Here is a 19,157-nt window from a genome sequence, read left to right as displayed (position 1 = left end):
TCAAGTTAAATTATTCTAGTAAATAATATCTAATAAATGCAGTCTCACGGTGGTTTATTTTGCATATTTTGCATTTAAGTGAATGCTTGGCTGAAAAGATGTGTCTTTAATCTAGATTTAAACTGGGCGAGTGTGTCTGACCCTCGAATAGTATCAGGAAGGCTATTCCAGAGTTTAGGTGTATGAGAAAAGCTCGACTGTGATGGTATTTTCTGGACCTGGTTAGAACTCTGGCAGCTGCATTCTGAACTAACTGTAGTTTGTTTATTGATGATGCAGGACAACCACCAAGAAGTGCATTACAGTAGTCAAGTCTTGAGGTCACAAATGCATGAATAAGCTTCTCTGCGTCAGCAACACATAGAATATCATTAGGATAATTTATCTCTTTGAACATTTATCCTGAATTGAAACTTTAGGTTTTTTGTGAATTATCCCTGGGTTAAAATGAAATGGTTAAGTAAGATGATGTTTACTGACTTTGTGCTCTTATCACAGAGATCTGTTTAGATGATGGCAGATGTACCTGTACTTTGAATCGAAAAATAAAGGAATAATTCGCTCAAAAATTATAATTCATGTTATTCCAAACCCGTTTCCCTGAAAACTTTGGGGCCCAAAGGAGGCCGTGCTTCACCAGAGACGGTAGCATGTAAGTGGGAACACATACAGTAGACCACTGGGCCAAAAAATTCAAGGGGAAAAATTACAAGTTCAGTAGTAAAATTGCATATACTTTTGATGTAGCCTGATGGACAAATCAAAGCAGATATTAACTGGCTCATAACCTACATGGGTATATTTCCCCACAATCTCCCATACACAATTTATCAACACTATCAGAATGTTTACAATATTGTAAGACAAATATATTAATATTAACACATTTAATGTACGTTTGCCCCCTTGGCACCCCTGCAATTGTATACATATTTATACTGTACACTTTCCTGTAACTGTTCCAGAGAATTCTATTTTTATAATGCATAAAAGTTCAGTGTAGTTTATTTACAAAAACTGAGCAGAGATAAATGTTAGCAACATATTTTAACAGAAGTGTTGTGTACAAAATCTCGTGTTATGTTTGTTTCAGATAACCATTCAGAGAGACAGTGACCTGGATGTCAGCTCCCCCAAACACGGCAAGATTGACCCCAAAAACGCCCCTCATGTGGGGGGGAACCAATGGGCTGGGGGTACGGGTAAGTCACACCCCCTATGTATTAGGACACAATAACGTCTATCCGATCTTCAATAGTGAATTTTTACACCCCGACCCGTATTATCGTTAATAAAAAAAAACTAAAATATTTAAATTGTAATTTATACATTATGCCAGTATAAATAAATATCATAAATAAATCTGCATTTGTATGCATTAAGTATAATGACTATAGCAAATCTTAGTAATTTCTCAGCAAAGTACCTACATGTTCCCGTAGGCGGCAGAGATACAGCAGGTCTTGGAGGGAAGGGAGGCCCTTACCGTCTGGACGCCAATCACAAAGTTTATCAGATCTCACAGGAGGAGAAAGACGCCGTGCCAGAAGAAGTGAAAAGAGCTGCACGGGAGATGGCTGAGAAAGCTTTCAAACAGAGGTGAACTCATCCATCTCTCTCTCATTCATCACTCCCTCAGTTCAAACACAGATTTCTCCAAAAAACCTGCACTTGACCCCGCCTGACCTTTACCCTATGCTCTGAGGGTCTGTTAATCTCTTCAGATATTTCACAGCGCAGCGCTTGGGACTTTAGGCTCAGGGATTTGTGAGTTTGAGTGTGTGAACATGTTAATGAATATGAGAGCAAATGTGTAAAGGCACAGGTACATGCTCATTTCAAAAAGCTTGCACGAAGTGCTGTGAAGTTTCTAAGATACCCTATTCTAAAATACACTCTTTTGGCCAAAAGTCAAATTATTAAGTTTAATTTTGGTTAAGGAAGCAGTTTCCCACACAATATGGGCTATATTCAGCAGGGTTGCTCTCTAGTTTGTGAAGAGCCAGAGAAACAGCACACTCTCGTTAAAAATGGTCCAGATCACAGAATAGAGGCTATAGAGGTTCAGAGGTCTTTAGCAGCCCAGCTATCTCAAATATGCACCCATATGAATGCAACGATTCATGAAGCTGTGCGTGTGTTTAGCTATATGGAACTGTGTGAGACTGTACCGTCATGAAGGAGGCCTCTGTTCAGATTCACAGAGTTCATTGCATTTCCTCTGCCCTCTTTCATACTTATTTTTGAACACTTGCACACTTTATTACATTCAAGCGAGTGACCAATCACAGATTGAGAACTGGAATCTTGTGAATATGGTAAGGCATAGGAAATTCCCACACAAACTTTTGACAGAAATGCTGAAGACAGATGATGCAGTAATGTAACAAAACAATAAAAAAGGAAACCTGTTATAGGATATCCAAAAAACACAATCATTCATAATTCGCCATACCGTGACCCCTTTATGCTTGTAATTTAGCTACAGGAACTACATCATATGGTTTTGCCCATCAGAATTATATCATGGCCTTGAGAAAGATGTTGCTTTTGATAGTTAAAAAGAAATTACTAACAACAAGTACGCCTACAATGAAAAGGAACATTGAGGGTAATGAGATAAGATTGTAAATTGATTGGCAAAATTATATTCAAACACCAAATCAAAGTGAATGTGTTTAAAAGTTTAGTTTTTTGTCCATAATATATGAACATATGATGGGACATCAGATGCACTGCAGAATGGGTATACCTCTATAGTCTTGAATTGTTCATTTGAAGTGGAGGAAATATCACATTGAGATTTCTTTCTCTAATACACCGTGGCCACAATCATTGGAACCCCTAGAAATTCTTATGAGTAAAATATCTCTCATGTGTATTTCCATTAATATAAAGCATTTCTGAGCACACTAAGGTGAATAGAAACATGATTGTGTCCAGTCATGACTTCTTATTGCACAGGAGAATAACATTAAGTAACACAAATCCCAAACCCCCATCATTCATCACAATGGGTAAAACCAAAGAATATAGTTCTGATGTGCAATATAGTTCTGTTGAGCTACATAAAATACAAAATGGCTTTAAGGAAATAGTCAAAACAATACGAAATCTTATTTCCATCATCAGGGCAATGATCAAGAATTTTGAATGGACTGGAGATGTTGAAAATCTGGATGTGTGTCTTTATTGTCTCACAGCGAGGAGAAGAATTTGAGTGGCCAAAGACTCTTCAAAGAGCAAAGATGGAAAATTGCAGTAATCAGTTCAATGTTGAGGTCAGAAAGCATTTAATAAAAATAAAGGAAAACTGCACCTCCATCACCACAAGGTGTTAGGGACACTGTTCAAGAAACAAATCTTCTGCTCTCATGCAAAAATAAACTCCACATTATGAATCTGCCATACTGGAACTTCAAACAGGATTGGTATCTATGGCCATATGAAATGAAAATAGTTTTTTTGGCAGCAATAACATAAAATAGGTTTGGTGCACACAGGGATAAAAAACTGCCCCATGTCCACAGTTAAATATACCACCAGATCTTCATTGTTGTGGACCTACTTTTATACCAGAGGTTCTGGACATCTTGTTCAGATACATGGCATCATGTATTATATGAAATACCAACGGATATAAAAATCAAAATCTGACTTGCTTTTATAGAAATATTATAATGGGTCGTGGTTAGATCTTCCATCAGCACACTGGTTCAAAACAAACATAAAAATCAACAAAAAATGGGTCACTGATCACAAAATTAAGATTTATGCCGTAGCCATCCCAGTTCCCTGACCTGAACCCTATAGAAAATGAGTGGGATTTACATTTATGCATTTGGCAGACGCTTTTATCTAAAGCGACTTACGTTGCCTTATACAATGTTTATTTTTTCTAAGTATGTTCAAACCCCTGGGCTCGAACCCACGACCTTGGCATTGCTAGAAACAATGCTGATTTATTTTTACAGCCTTCTTTGCTCATATTTACAGAGGTTGCCAATAATAATGGATGGCACTGTAAATCTCATGTTTGACCCCAGGAATCTCAGTTTTTCACAGGAATGTGTGTTACTCCATGGTTTTGATGATATTCCTATTATTATAGAATGTGGAAAAAAATTATCAATAGTAAAGAATGGGTTAGTAACTGAACTTTTAAACGGTAGCGTACATCTCATCCCTTACATTTTTATGCAGAGAAACTGTTTATAAGTGATATTCAGTCAAGTGAACCAGATTACTTGCGTCTATATTTTCTGTCTGCATGTTTCTCTCTCTCTCTAATTCTCTCTCTGTCCCGTTGCTGATTCGCCACGCTGGCTGGTTCTTTCCAGTTTGTGGACACTTTTGGAATTCAGGAAAAAATAGCACAAGCTCTACTCTCTCCAATAACCGTGCACAAAGAATGTGAGCTTCAGAGGCCAGGCAGGAAACCACAGCGTGTGTGTGAAAAAGTGAGACAAAGCAGGAAGAAAGGGGAATGATAATATCACGAGCAAGAATTTTTTACAAGTAAGATTATCATTTCTTTTGGCTCATATCAGCGTGCACCCATCAAGAGGTTTTTTTTGTGGCAAATTTGAGACATTTTTGGTTCAGGTGGTAATGGAGAGGAGAAGGGCCATTCCTTTTTGAAAGAAAAATGTGTCATCGGTTTTTGAGATAGGGCTTCAGATGAGGCTGTCTGGACAGATTTCACGTCTGATACATGTGGTGTATGAGCACACCTGAGGTCTGAGGAGCACTTGCGGTCTAGACATACTTCACACTCTGATTCCCTCATAACATCAGACACCTCTCGCACACACTCACCCATGACCTTCCTGGATCTGAGAAGTAGGAGTAAGATTAGAACAGGTTTAGGGATTATCACCCCACCTGGAAGGCAGAACGCCACCTGTTCATCGAATGGTTGGGTAAACCTCACGAAACCTTTCAATAATATGCCTGGGTCATATTTTACCACAATCAGAAAAACGTAAGATATTGTTTTAAGCTTAAAGTTAAATTTAAATTCGTAGTTCATATTTCTTTATGATAATTTCTTATTTTTCTGTAAAATAATTATTTCAAAAACATTATTTTGCATGATGTATTACCATTAGTTAGCTGTTTATTGGTTCCTTAGAAATTAGTTTAACCAACCAATTGTGGGTTGCTTGCAATTGGGTTCTTCTCCCCCCACACAAATGCGAAAGTTGGGGAGTGTTTGAATAATTCAATTAAAAGCTATTAAATCATTTTTGCTATTTCAGAAATTGACGCTAATGGCTCAGAAGCTTAGTAATTTACCTTTTACAAAGCCTTATTTGTATGACCAATATAGTTTTTCATATCGTGACATTACTCACATGACAATTATACACATCCCAATTCAATTAAACGTTTTGCAAAAAAAGGTCCTTACTGCAATGAGATTAACAAATAGATTAAAATCAAAATGGTCAAAAAAATAAGCAAATTAAAGGCAGGGTGTCTGGTTTCTCTTAGCTGTTGTTGATGTTCAAATCCTCAAAACAGACACACCCCTACCCCAACCTTTCGCTTCGCTGTTCGTCAGCGCTCGACTCGACTAATGTCCATCCTGTGCACTGTACACCTTACTGCTGATTGGCTACAATGTTGTTTTGGTACTCAGCCCGAGTTTGTCTAAACAAGCGTAATGTGGAAATCGGACACCCCAACTCTTTTTTTATTTACTTTTTTATCCATTTTTATTTAGTTTTTTAATGTGCTCTGGGTGTTTTTGTGCCATTGACACAGTTATTATCGGACATCATGGGTGAACTGCATGGCAAAACCTCATCCTTTATTCGCCCACACTGCTGAGCTGGGCTTTAAACACCTGGGTTTAGATGTGTATAGGTGCAGGTCGTGGAGCTGTAGGGACATGCCTTTAAAGTAACGTTTATCCTTTGCTTTCTACACTCAAGTGCTCACCATTGTCTTTCTTGACAGCCGCAGTGTGACTAAACAGAGTCTTTATTTCATCAATACCCTCTAAAATGCTTCTTTACAAGGATTGTTAATGCCAAACCCCAGAGGCTTATTTAAAATCCTTTGCATGGTAAAACGTCACCGAGCGACAATGTAAATGAAGCTAGGTTTTGTAAATGAAGCTTGAATCTCTTTGGGGCTTGCTGATGCAAAAATTACTACCCCAGCTAAGCTGGGGTTTTTCAAATTGCTAGTTTGTTTCTTACTGGTTATGTATTCCTGAAAAATCCAGATTGATCTTCTGACCTTAAAAATGAAGGTGATTCCAAATTCTCAAAACAAAAGCTGTCATAAATATCATCTTAAAATGAAGATAATTTTAACGGTTGTCTTAAATATCTGAAGGAAAGATATTTAATAGTATTTGGTTGTTTAACATGTGACGTGTATTGTATTGAACCAGAATCATAATTTTGACATTTACTTGCCATTTAGGAATTTGTATATTGTCTAGCTCCCTAACTTTAGCTTTCTTTTTAAAAACGGAGTGCTTTTTACATTTATTCTGGGATAAAGCGACTCGAAATGGTGAGGGTCACAAATGTTATGGTGTAGTAATAAACAAAAAGTATTATAATAAATATAATTTTGTAACTCTCGCTGACAGTATATATATATATATACATACATAAGAATGCTAGGTGCTTGTTAGCTACACAAATAAAGCTTATTGTATAGATTAACCTACAGTTACAGGAGCAGGCGAGTGTAATCATTGACAAAGCATATCATTTTATTCTTACAGTTCGACAAAAAATAAGATGTTCTTAAGAAAATAATTGAGAACTTCTTAAGAAATGTTTGAGAATCGCACTAAGGGACATTCTTACAAACTTCTTTTAATTTATCTTAAGAACAACCATAGATTTTGTCTTAAGAACAGTTTCATGAATCCAGCCCCAGATTCTTAGATATGCCTTGAGACAGTGAGATTGTTTTAGCAACATTATCATCATTGTATTATCAATGTAGGTGTGATCCCTAACCTTAAGTTTAAACAGTAGTCATAACGAAGTTTGCCATAGTAAGCACAATCTCTTTGTTTTTGACTGTGTTTTTGTTATTTCCAGGCTCAAGGAAATTGACATGAGTGAGTATGATGCTGCCACGTACAGTCGTTTTTCAGAAGCAGTCAGCAGACAGGTCCATTCGCTCCGCATCATTCTGGACAGTCTGCAGGTAAGCACTCCATATTATCAGACTGAATTTTAAACACTCACCCACTAACTGTCCCAGTACACTACTTTTCAGACGACACGCAAGCTGTGTTCTGCACGTGCACACACAGCCATGCACGCAATCACCAAAAGGCTTTCCTATAGTTTTAGCCAAGTCACGAGAGGGCCAACCTTTGACTTAGAGAACATGCGTATTGTTGTTATTATTGCACGTCCTGCCCAACGATTGGACTGTCGATAGGGACAGCGGGGTCGTCGTTCTGTATGGAAGGATGTCCGGTAGCTCGTCTGATCTTTTTTGTTTGGGTGTGGGTGGAAAGAGCTCTAGAACATGGGTGTAGTTTCTAAGAATGTGCTGATTGAAGACCAGCTAATGCCCCCTTTTACTATTAACAAAGCAAGGTGATGCAGCTTTACCTGATCTGAGATCTCTGGCCCCTCTGTGCCGAGTGCACATGGGGATTCCCTCTGCTGTGTGAACAGAGGGTTGGCTCCAGCCAAAGGGAGGATCAGGTTCCTCTTTGGCAGCGAGGAGCTCTTCTTAAAGACAGATGTGTTTATGTGAAAACATGGTGACAAGGATTATCTCCCTCTTTCTCTTTAAATCCAGTCCTTCAAAGCGACACTATCTCCTTTCACTTAAATTATCAAGCAGGATTGGCAGCTACATTGTCATGTGTGGTCCAGATGATCAAATTGGTATGGTTCTGTACAAGTTCTCTCCTGAGAAGTATTTAACCTCTGCATCACCCTGAGCCTCTGTTTTTCACTTGTTTTTTTTCCAGTTAGTAATTTGACCACTGCCTATTCATTTGCTCCTGTGAAGATGTCAACACATATGGCAAACACTCTGCTTCCCTTCCTCCATTCATTATGTTTTTAAGGAAAAGTTCTCTCTGAAAGGAAAACACTGTCATTTGTTTGTTTAAATTTATTAGTTCAGCTCTTTCTATTTTGAAACCATGTAAAGCAATAGTCTTGAATAAAATTACATATCAAACTTAAAGACAACTACAGAATCCGCTGCTCTTGTGGCACGAGGGAGATTGTTCCAGAGTCGTGGAAAACACCCGGAGAAAGTGATTTTTTCTCTTTGTGGGACGGCACCACAAGATGTTGTCTGATAGCTGAGCGCATGGTTCGGGCGAGTACATAAGTCTGAATTAGCAAGTGAAGATATGGGGGTGCCAAACCAGTGGTGGTTTTGTAAGCCAAGAGCAGAGATTTGAATTGGATGCAAGCAACTGCAGTATAGGGAGCCAATGCAACCTTACGAAGGGAGGAGTGACATGCGCTCTCTTCGGCTCGTTGAAGACCTCTCTTACCACTGCATTCTTAATCATCTTAAGAGGTCTGGTTGTACAAGCTGGAAGACCATCCAGTAGAGAATTGCTATAGTCCAGTCTGGCCAGGACAAGAGACTGGACAAGAACTTTCGTAGCATGCTCAAACAGGAAAGGTCTTATTCTCCTAAGATCTGTGAAGTTCAGCTGATCATCAATTACCTCTCCCTGGTTTCTGGTCATTCGGGAAGGAGTAATGGTTGATGAACCTATTTGAATGAAAAGGTCATTCTGAGTCATCGGGTTGGCCAGGATCACGACCATTTCAGTTTTTGCAAGGCTCAGCTGCAGGTGATGGTCCTTCCTCCAGAGTGAAATGTCATTCAGGCATACTGAGATGTGCGCAGAAACCGTTGGATCATAAGGCTGAAATGACAGGTGGAGCTGTGTGTCATCCGCATGACAGTGATAGAAAAAGCCATGTTTCCAAATGACAGAACCTATGGACAGAGCAGTGGTCCAAGAACTGAACCCTGGGGTACTCCTGCACTGAGATGTAGGGACTCAGAGTCCTCACCTCTCCAGGAAACTCTGAATGATCTATCAGATTGGAAGCACTCAAACCACCATTGTGCCGCTCCAGAGACACCTATAGTCTTGAGGGTCGACAGAAGGATTAGGTGGTTGACAGTGTCGAAAGCGGCAGATAGATCCGGGAGGATGAGTGCAGATGATTTAGAGGCCACACTTGCCAGTCTCATGGCTTCGATGACTGAGAGCAGTGCAGTCTCTGTGGACTGATCACTCTTTATTTTGAAATACAGGGGATGAGAGATACTGGTCTGTAGTTGCCTAGCAGTGTGTGATCAAGAGTGGGCCTCCTTAAGAGCAGTGGGAAATGTACCAGTGGTGAGAGAAGAGTTGATAATGTGGATCAGAGCGAGAACAACCGATGGAGAGATGGCATGAAGGAGATGGTTGGGAACAGGATCTAGCAGGCAGGTAGTCGGGTGACTAGAAGTAAAGAATTTGGAAACCTCAGCTTCAGACAGGAGAGAGAAAGCTTCGGTAGTTTGTGCATGTTCAGGGGGTGGCGGTGCAGTGAACTGACTGCTGATGGTTGTAGTTTTCTCTACAGGCAGGCGGGCAGAGAAGAGGGTACGAGGGTCGGGGGAGCTGTTTTTTTTGTGTGGTAGTACTGAGTTTTAGCATAGGTGACATCAGCGGAGAAAGAAGAGAGGAGAGACTGAGACATCAGCATTAGTAAATAAGTAAATTAGTATTAGTAAATGATTAAAATTTCCTCTGATTCAGGCCAAAGGAAAGGAGAGGCAATGGCTGAGGAATCAGGCTCTTGGTGAGCTGGATGATGCAAAGATCATTGACGGCCTGACAGGAGAGAAGGCAATTTATAAACGCAGAGGAGAGCAGGAACCCGAGGTGAGAGAAACAATTACACTCAAGCAAACACATTAAAAAACTAATTTCTACGTTCTAATGCATACTGCTTTGTCTAATGTTGCTATAGATTTGATTTTGATTTGCTTGTACAGTACGATAACATCCTAGCAAAATGCCACTATAGCAGACAGTAATGAAAGAGGGTTTAATGTTTTCCAAGCCCTTACTTCAAATCTGCTTTCTAAATGGAACTTTGCTGAGATCTTAAAGTGGTGCTCTGTTTTATTATGTGGCTTCTGTGTATTCCATTAGAAACCTCACCTCCATTAGAAATCTACAAAACCGTTCAGAGGAGGCATCTGAGCAACATTAGTAAAATTAGATAAGCACATATTAAATGTTTTAAAATTATTTTCCTAATTCAGTTATGTCAGTGTAGGCATTAAGATCTGATGTGTTGATGACTTGCATATTTTTCTTTTGGTTTTGGCTGCAGTTAGGATCTCCTCAGCAGAAGCCAAAGCGTTTACGTTTGCTAGTGGATGTTTCTGGCAGCATGTATCGTTTTAATGGTGTGGACGGGCGTCTGGAGCGATCTATGGAGGCCGTGTGTATGGTGATGGAGGCTTTGGAGAGCTACGAACACAAATTTAAGGTGAGATGTTGACAATGAGTCACTGGACGTGTTCCAAAAATGCAGGCATAATTTTAAGGCTCATAGACACGAAGGCCCACAACTGCGTCTCTTACCCACACCAGCCCATTGTGATCTCCTTTTGTTAGTCTCCCTATTTAATGCCCTCATGTCTATTGTCCTGTGCTCATTCGTTGTGCATACTCCCTTGTTTACATTTAGGCATTTGGCAGACGCTTTTATCCAAAGCAACTTACATATCATTATCCTATACTTTTACATAGGTATCTGCAATCCCCTGGGATGCTCTTACCACTGAGCTACAGGAAAGCTGTATGGTAACCTTGTTACCATACACTTGCCTTAAACTTGCCTACCCTATCCGTGTTAGTTTGACGTTGTGTCGTAGTCTATTTTTGCCCCCTTGTGGGAAGTGTTTTGTATTCTTGTTTGGTTTTTCGTGTCTCCCCACTGTGGGTCTTTGTTTTTGGTCCTTATTAAATATCGGTGTTAACCCCATCAATGCTGCCTGCACTTGGGTTCGTCCCCACCACACCTGTGACAGCATGTATCTATGTTGAAATCAATCGTAAAATTCATTGAAACAAGCCAAGACGGCAGGCAAAGTGCAAGAATTTCTGATTATGAATATAATTTATTCAATATCGAAAAGTAGATAAAGTGGTTCACTATATTTAGAAAATTTTATATTTTAATTGTAGTTTTTATTTAGTATTTACTGAAATCTGTTACTGTCTTGTTATTCTCCTACTCAAGTTCACTCTCTTAGTGTGCAATTTTGTTTAAAGAGTGTTGCAAATCTGTCAGAAAGTTTTATATAAAGTTATAGTTCAACTAATAATGAAAATTGTGTCATCACTTACAGAGCCTCATGTTATTTCATACCTGTATAGATACAAAAAAATAATTTGTTTACTACAGAACAAAAAAAAGATCAAATGTGTATTTCCCATGGTAGTGGATGATGTCACAGAACTGAAAATTGCTTACATTCTGACAAATATCTATCTTTGTGTTAAACAAAGTTCCTGTAAATCTAGGTTTGTGAGTAAATAACGCCATCATTTTCATTTTTGAGTGAACTATCCCTTTAAGTTAGAAGTATTAATTTGATCCTTCTTTCATGGAAAATTCATGGTTCCACTCTAATACAATTCAGATTTTTGCACAAATAGAAAACTGAATTAAATATATCCTATAATACTATAATAATCTGTTTACAATAAACCATCTCCTAGGTAACACACTATGGAAACCGCCCTTGTATTTACATCCTCAAAGGGTAAAAACCTTTAGCTTTCATTACTGTATGATGAGTCAAGGGATATCCCCGTGAAACGTACTGACACGCTGTTATGGATGTTGCCATGGAAATTGTGACGATGAGTGTGATGCAAAGCAGTTACCATAGGGATGGTCATGCGGTTTTAGGTGGATCAGTGGTTAGCAGCTCTCTCTCTTTTTCCCTCTCACTGCCCTTCTCTTATTCTTTCTAACTCTTGCTGTTACTTAAAGTTCCACTTTTTCCTTTTTCATTTGTTCTTGCTTTCCCACTCGGCTGAGCTGCTGGCAGATACTGTGGACGCAGTGAATCACAGCCCTTGTTGGAGCTGCTTGCAGATTTATAGCACACCCACAAAAGATCTGTTATCTCCATCCCTGAGAATCTGGGGAGGAAAACAGCAGAAGATTTGCAGCAGCCGGTGTCAATGGCTGACATTGTTTGACTCTGTTTAATGTGCTATTAACGTGTGTAACACTTAAAATGTGTGTGGTCACATTTGAAGCTGGGTGATATATTGAATAGTTATACAACATGTAAGATCTGGTGTACATGCGATTGGAAAGGCAGCTTTCTGAGAGTGTAGATATACTGTATTTAATAATAGCATTTGATTATTTCACATTTAAATACTGTTGTAATATTTAGAGAAAATACTTTTCTACAACCCTATTCAGACTGTAATTGTTTCAAAAATATTTTGTAAATCCATTCTGACCACTTAAAAGCACCGTAGTGTGTTGCTCTTAGGGAGTTTCAGGGGTTATGTCTGATGCATTAAAAATACCGTAAATGGCAGCATATAAACAGCAAAACATGATCCACATTACGTCACACGCACACCTGCAGCACTTCTGCAAACGGTGAGAAACAGTTCACAGATGTTTTACAAAGCACTATGTTGTGTGCATGTGCACATGCGTGTAAGAGAGAGAGAGGCACCAGACTCAATGACCCCACCTTGGCTTTCAAATGACCTGTTTGCTCATCCAGTTGTTGATCATATATCTCTTTCTCAGTGACACTTGCATAATCTGCAATACTTAAACGTGCATCTGATATCTGTCATCCACCTGGGATTGCAAGGGGAACTGTCAAACAGACATGCTTCTTATTTGTCCTCTGACCCACTTCTGCTTGTAAAACTTTTAAGATATACTGCTTGTTTATCATGCACTTTAATCTTTAGTTTTTTTCTGACCAAGACAGGATGTGGCCATTTTACCAGCATGTAAAGCACCTGCTGCATATAGGCCTAAGGTTAATTTTTAAACAAAGTTTAGAAGTTGTTTGGCTCCTAAATTGGATATGAGGGCAAATCAGGTCTAGGCCCATGTGCAAGAACTTTTTAACAGGCCCCATCCATCCGTTAGCAACCGCGTTGCACATTACTGGACATCGGTTGTTTACCCGAATGCGTTATTTAAATGCTGATGTGCGAGAATCGCACTCAAATAGTTACGGCAGACCCCAAGGGAGCGCAGAGTCCCAAGCAACAGAAAGAGGGAGAAAGGGACGCAGCCAAAGTGACACGTGTTTTTACACATGACATGTGAACGGACCTAACATAATAACACAGTTGTCAGACATTTAGCTTCTTACATCGTGCTGGCTCACTCTGTCAACCTTGGCTTCTGTCAATAGCTAATCCTGCCTTCTTTCATTTGATTGGACAGCAATCCTTGCACTCAACGCCATTTTCACATGCACATTTATTGCTTTACCTCAGCTTTGGCTACCTAAAACTAAGAAAAGTACTAGAGATGTATTTTATTATTCTAAATGATCCTGTATTAATGTTCTTTTCAGCTATGCTAAGACTACATCTCTTAAAGCAGATCACTCTAGTTAACATTCCAGTAATGTTTTACACACACAATTTGGGACAATTTCTACAATCCTGCTGTTTGTGTACAGTATGTGCACTAACCACTGCTGTTTGTGTGGGCCAAATGTCTTTTTATTTTTGATAGATGATTTGTAGTCTGTGTTGGTTTTATGATCAGACTGGGAGGCAGTGACTGTCGTGTGTGTGTCGATTATTCCATTGAAGAGACATACATGAGTCACGCCAAACTTAATGCATATGTGTAATAATGTTTTGTATTTGTATTGCGTCAATTTGTGTGTTATTTTGGCGATAACTCTTGCTGTGCTGTTCAGTTTTTGCCTCCAAGTCTGCAATAGCATTGTAAATGTATAATGTGGTAAATGTGATGGTATAATGATGTATGCACACTTCTATAGGAAAGCACAGTAAGGTAAAATACCTTAATGTACTGTGGTAGGTGTGTGCGTTGGGGTTGCGCGTGCACAGAGGGCCAAGGCTTAAACATCACGGTTCACTATTGAAATTAAACTTCATTCCTTTTTGACACAAGAAGGTAAACTAAGTACATTATACATTACACAATAATAATAGAGTGTAAATTATTATATTGATTAAAATTATTAGACGGATGCCAACTAATTGGGACAATAAAGACCATCTTAATTCCCCTAACCTCACCATACAGTTTATTATTAAACACCTATAAGCCTAATTATTTCCTCATTTTGTTGAAAATAAATGCCTGTTTGATCTGATATGTGATGTGAAAATGTAGAAGAGTGGGTTGGCAATAGATGGATTTGAACTTGCATTCAAATGTAGCGTCGGTATGTCTAATAAGTACTTCTCACGCGACTTACTCACCACACCACTGAAATGTGTCATCGTTTATACACTCTAGACCTAGTCCAAACGTCCAGGGTAGTTTTCCTTCCTCGTTCAAAAAACCCCTGCATCCACACGAAAATGCAAAATCACGCTATAAAGCGCTGTCAAAAACATGGCGAACCATCAGGTGGCGATATAACCCTAACCATAAAGCCATGTTGGCCAATCAGAAGCCTGGAATCTAACTTCAAACAAAGGAGATAGCAGTATGCATTTCAGCGTCATATGTCAAATCTCCGGTTTCACCGTCTACACGACAACACTGTAACAGGAGTATCTTAAAATCATCGGTTACATACGATTTATGCCATCAATCGGTCTGCGAGGCACCAGATTCAAGCCTGATTTCATGGATTACCTCATATAATGTTATCCACTCGAAGACGTCCTTGCTTTTCCTCGCCATCATGTTAAGTGTGTACTGGTCGGTCTCTGAGTAGTAACCAACTGTCATCAACAACCAACTGTTTGCATTTGTTTGCTCATAGTCATGAGACATGTGTATTCAGTAGTCTATTGTAAACTCAGATTTTTTCTGAAACGGCCATTTATAAATCTTGTACGTGGGCCCCCAATCCCCCGTGCCCATATGCCCCTGCATATGCCTCAGACACTACAACACTGTTTGGGATAATATCGCTGTACCAGTGGTTCGATTAAATCGCTGTACCAGTGGTAATTGTTCGATTAATTGCCAGATAAATAATGTTCTGATGTTCTGATGCTCACTCTTTGTGCCGAACAGGAGTTTATGAAACTTCCTTTCATGTGTATATCAGAATACCATAAACGTCTGTGTGCTGCCCAGCTAACCATTTTAATTGGCTTACATCATCCATTGTTGTTTTGTTTTTTTTTGGTCACCATTCCTGACATATCTCAGACTATCGAAAATAACACACTTTCTTAGAGTGTGTTTATTTCAGCATTATGCATTGTTTGTCAGTGTTACTCTTTTCGTACCTTGGGCTAATCTCTTTCTTCTTTCCTGTTGTTAGTATGACATTATGGGACACTCAGGAGATGGTTTCGACATAGAACTCGTGAGATGTGACAGAGTGCCCAAGAACGACAAAGAGAGGCTGAAGGTTCTGAAGGTACAGTAATAAGACCATTCCTCTAATGCAGGTCTGACCTCATTTCCTTGTTTTGTTTGGAAATCTTTGCTCGTATGCATTCACTTCTGCTGACGTAGTAGCACACATTTCTTCCAGAATTCCTCCTATTGTTTTATGTGACCACGTCAGGAAGAAGAAACATAAAGCATAAATTCTTAGGCATGAGAGTGCACTGTCGGGTGACTGAGATGCTCTGACGCAGGATTGCAGCCAAATGGGAGCCTTTAAAATTTGAATCATTTCCTTTCTTTTTAAAGCAGTGTGCTTAGACTACGTCCATGCCTAGGCATACATTTGACAACTTTATTTAAAAACTGTATTCCACACATGCGTTTTTCAAGCGTTTTACAAACGCTTATCGATACTAAATTGTATGAAAAAAAAGTGACTCCATGTTCTGCGCATGGGTAAATTTTAAGACGCTTAAACGTTTCAACACGGTCAAGTGTTTATTGTGTCCTATGTTGTGACTGCAAAAATGTAGAAAAACAATAAAGATGAATCTCTCTTATGCTATTTTATATTATAAATATAAATTATAATATTTTATTAAAAGTTTGTTTTTAATAAATATGACACATGTACAGTATATTTGTCACTTACCTATTTTCAATTTTCATTTATGTTATTCACAACAGCTGGTAACAAAACATCTACTATAATTTAATAAAATAGGTGTAGTTTATAGGAAAAAAGTTTTTACACAGAATTTACACTGATCTTTACCACCAGGACGGTATAGTTATGACAATAGGCGACCAGCTGGAGCTAACTTGAAAATACAGCCAATCCTTGCCCCCCAGGCTGTAGCAACTAAGGTCCCCCCTTTCAGTTGAAATATTCAGTCACCTTAATTTTATAGGCCACCCGTTTATAAACTAGACATGCTTTTAAACATAAGCAGTTTAAATATTTATATCCTATTCACATAGATAGGAACTGTGCATGTTTATTGCCTACAGTATATAGAAAAAGGTTGCCAGGGGCATTGCCAAGATTAATATGCTTTAAAGGGAAATGCGTAACACACCTGATTGATTCAAAGCCAACTGCTTCAGGAAGTGTACTATAAACAAAACATTTAGCTTCTGACATTTTAGTTTGTGTTTTGTCATTAAATGTCTTCATCTGCATATTAACCACCTCTCTGGTGAATATGGATTAACTTTATCTTCTGCTGTGTTTTCAGACAATGCATGCCCACTCACAGTTCTGCATGAGCGGAGACTACACTCTGGAAGGCACCGAACACGCCATTAAGGAACTGGCACGTGAAGAAGCTGATGAGCATTTTGTCATTGTGTTGAGTGACGCTAACTTGGAGCGCTACGGGATCAGACCCGATCGATTTGCGTGTGCCCTCACCAGTAACCCGCAGGTCAATGGCTTCGCCATCTTTATTGGTTCCCTAGGAGACCAGGCTGACAGGTGAGTTTACTGACTCGGCTTTGCGTGACTCATTCGGTCATGTGTTGAATGTAATCATGCTTGGTTAAATGTTAAGCATGGATTAGATTCACAAGGTTGTGACAGAGGTGCCACTGAAATGGCTATGAGAGAAAATCCCATTCTAGAGTTTGTTCTGTTGCTAAATGCAGTGTAAAGAATGAGATCTTTAGGGCACCATAAAAAGCATAATGACTTAAAAATGTAATTAGAATTCTACTTCTACAACCATGTAATTTGCATGGCCCCTAAGATCTGGATGAGCCATATAAAAGAAAAGAGTCTATAGGCTTATGTAAAACTCTCAGTGGTGTATTGTTTGCATTATTTAGTGGATTTTGTTGGTCTTGACTCGCAAATGGCACATGAGGAGAACTTGAAGGCTTGCAGTGGGCACCACAGTGGTGGTCTTTTCATGACCAGAATGATTTAAAGAGCATGTGTTTCCTTTCAAAGGAGACAAACTGACAGTAAGGAATGATAAGTGAAGGGAGGTGCAGCAGCTAAGTGAAAGGACATGGGCGGTACTTTGCATTCAGCCCCTCTTAATCGACAGACTTTTCTCAAGACCCCGTATTTTATCAAAGCCCCACCACCAATGACAGCCATTGCCCCCCCCATGGAGGAATAGGAACTCACTGGGAAAGCTAATTTGCATTGCTAATGTTTGATGTGGGGGGATCTTTTCTCTTTCTCCGACATCCAGGCTCCAGAGAACCTTGCCGGCTGGGCGCTCTTTTGTCGCAATGGACACCAAGCAGATCCCTCAAATCCTTCAGCAGATTTTCACATCCACCATGCTGTCTAGTGCCTGAGAGAACACCAGCAGCTGGGTGAATCTCGGAAAACCTGACAGGTCACCCATGGTGATCTCTATGTCCAATTTGTCTTTGTTGAATCTTCAAAAACATGTCTGGAGCACATATACCTTTTGAAAGAAAGAAAAATGTAGTACTTTGCGTGAAGAAAATGAAGCCCAGAACAAAGAAGTAAAATGTATGCAAGTAAAACAATTCTTAATAGGCTGTATGCAATTCTTAAGACACAATCAAATTTTCTTTTTTATTGGGGAATAATGTAACCTGGACCTGATTTTGGTAGTCAACCAGTCAGGATCCTTAGTGGGTTTCATCAAAACTGGGTCTTCGAACACAAGATGGCAGAGATCTGTGTGGATTTAGGAGACACAGCCTTAAATATGGACAGTTATGCTTACAAATCTGTAGTGATTCTGTAAGGAGTGAACTGTACTGAAGGGTGGACAATTTTAGATGTTTTAAGTATGACAGTTTCTTTTAACCAGTGGCAATCATTGACTCCTTCGGGGGAAGCAGTAATTGGAAGCTTGGCAAAACATTTATTTAGCCCATCATGTGTGTGGCGTGTCATGTCAGAATACGTGTTCAGCACATCATGTGAACCTATGTGCATCACGCCAAAAAACGTGCCTTCTGCAGACATGTCAAAAGGGTTTATGATAAAAGAGACGCTCACGTTTGCTAGATACTCGCTTAGTCTCATGTGTTATCAGAGTTAAGTGTTAACCCAGTGTCTTCTGAACGAGAGCGTCTCTTTTATCATAAACCTTTCGACGCATTTGCAGCAGGCACGTATTTTGACATGATGCACATTGGTTCACGTGAAGCGCTGAACACGTATTTTGACATGGCACGCCACACACGACAGGCTGAACACGTATTTTTTATTCCTGCTTCACTGCAGAGGAGGCATCGATCGCCACAGGTTTTTACGTATTCTGTAATTGATTGTTCACCCAAGAGTAAACATTCTGTCATCATTTACTCACCCTCTTGTCATTTCAAACCTGTATGACTTTCTTCCACAGAACACAAAAGATATTTCGAAGAATGTTGTTTGCATTCTGGCCCCCAATCACATGCATTGGTTTTGTGGCCATACATTAGAAGTGGATGGGTGCCAGTGCTGTTTGGTTACCAACTTTCTTCAAAATATCTTCTTTTTTGTTCTGTGGAAGAAAGAAAGTCATAAAGGTTTATAATGACAAGAGGGTGATTTAATAATGACATAATTGAAATCACTTTAAATACCTC

The 19,157-nt window shown here is 39.3% G+C and overlaps 1 protein-coding gene across 3 annotated transcripts in view; it reads left to right on the top strand.

Annotated features, from left to right (window-relative positions):
- The window catches only part of vwa8 (von Willebrand factor A domain containing 8), a 73,933-nt gene extending 55,485 nt beyond the window's left edge, over positions 1–18,448 (top strand). For 2 of the 3 annotated variants that reach the window (XM_079464690.1, XM_079464689.1), the window contains exons 38-45: positions 1,094–1,202; positions 1,443–1,599; positions 7,074–7,182; positions 9,779–9,904; positions 10,362–10,520; positions 15,520–15,618; positions 16,829–17,067; positions 17,792–18,448. In XM_079464690.1, the coding sequence (XP_079320816.1) occupies positions 1,094–1,202; positions 1,443–1,599; positions 7,074–7,182; positions 9,779–9,904; positions 10,362–10,520; positions 15,520–15,618; positions 16,829–17,067; positions 17,792–17,900 (1,107 nt within the window). In that variant the 3' untranslated portion in view covers positions 17,901–18,448. Of the gene's footprint in view, positions 1–1,093; positions 1,203–1,442; positions 1,600–7,073; positions 7,183–9,778; positions 9,905–10,177; positions 10,230–10,361; positions 10,521–15,519; positions 15,619–16,828; positions 17,068–17,791 lie in introns of those variants that run through there. The other variant, XM_079464691.1, reaches the window with a different exon arrangement.
- Positions 18,449–19,157: the final 709 nt, after the last annotated feature.

Source organism: Barbatula barbatula (genome assembly GCF_947034865.1).
Source record: "Barbatula barbatula genome assembly, chromosome: 9".
In the NCBI taxonomy this organism is placed as follows: domain Eukaryota; kingdom Metazoa; phylum Chordata; class Actinopteri; order Cypriniformes; family Nemacheilidae; genus Barbatula; species Barbatula barbatula.
The sequence above is the reverse complement of the archived record's forward strand: the minus strand, read 5'-3'. Positions and strand labels throughout refer to the sequence as shown.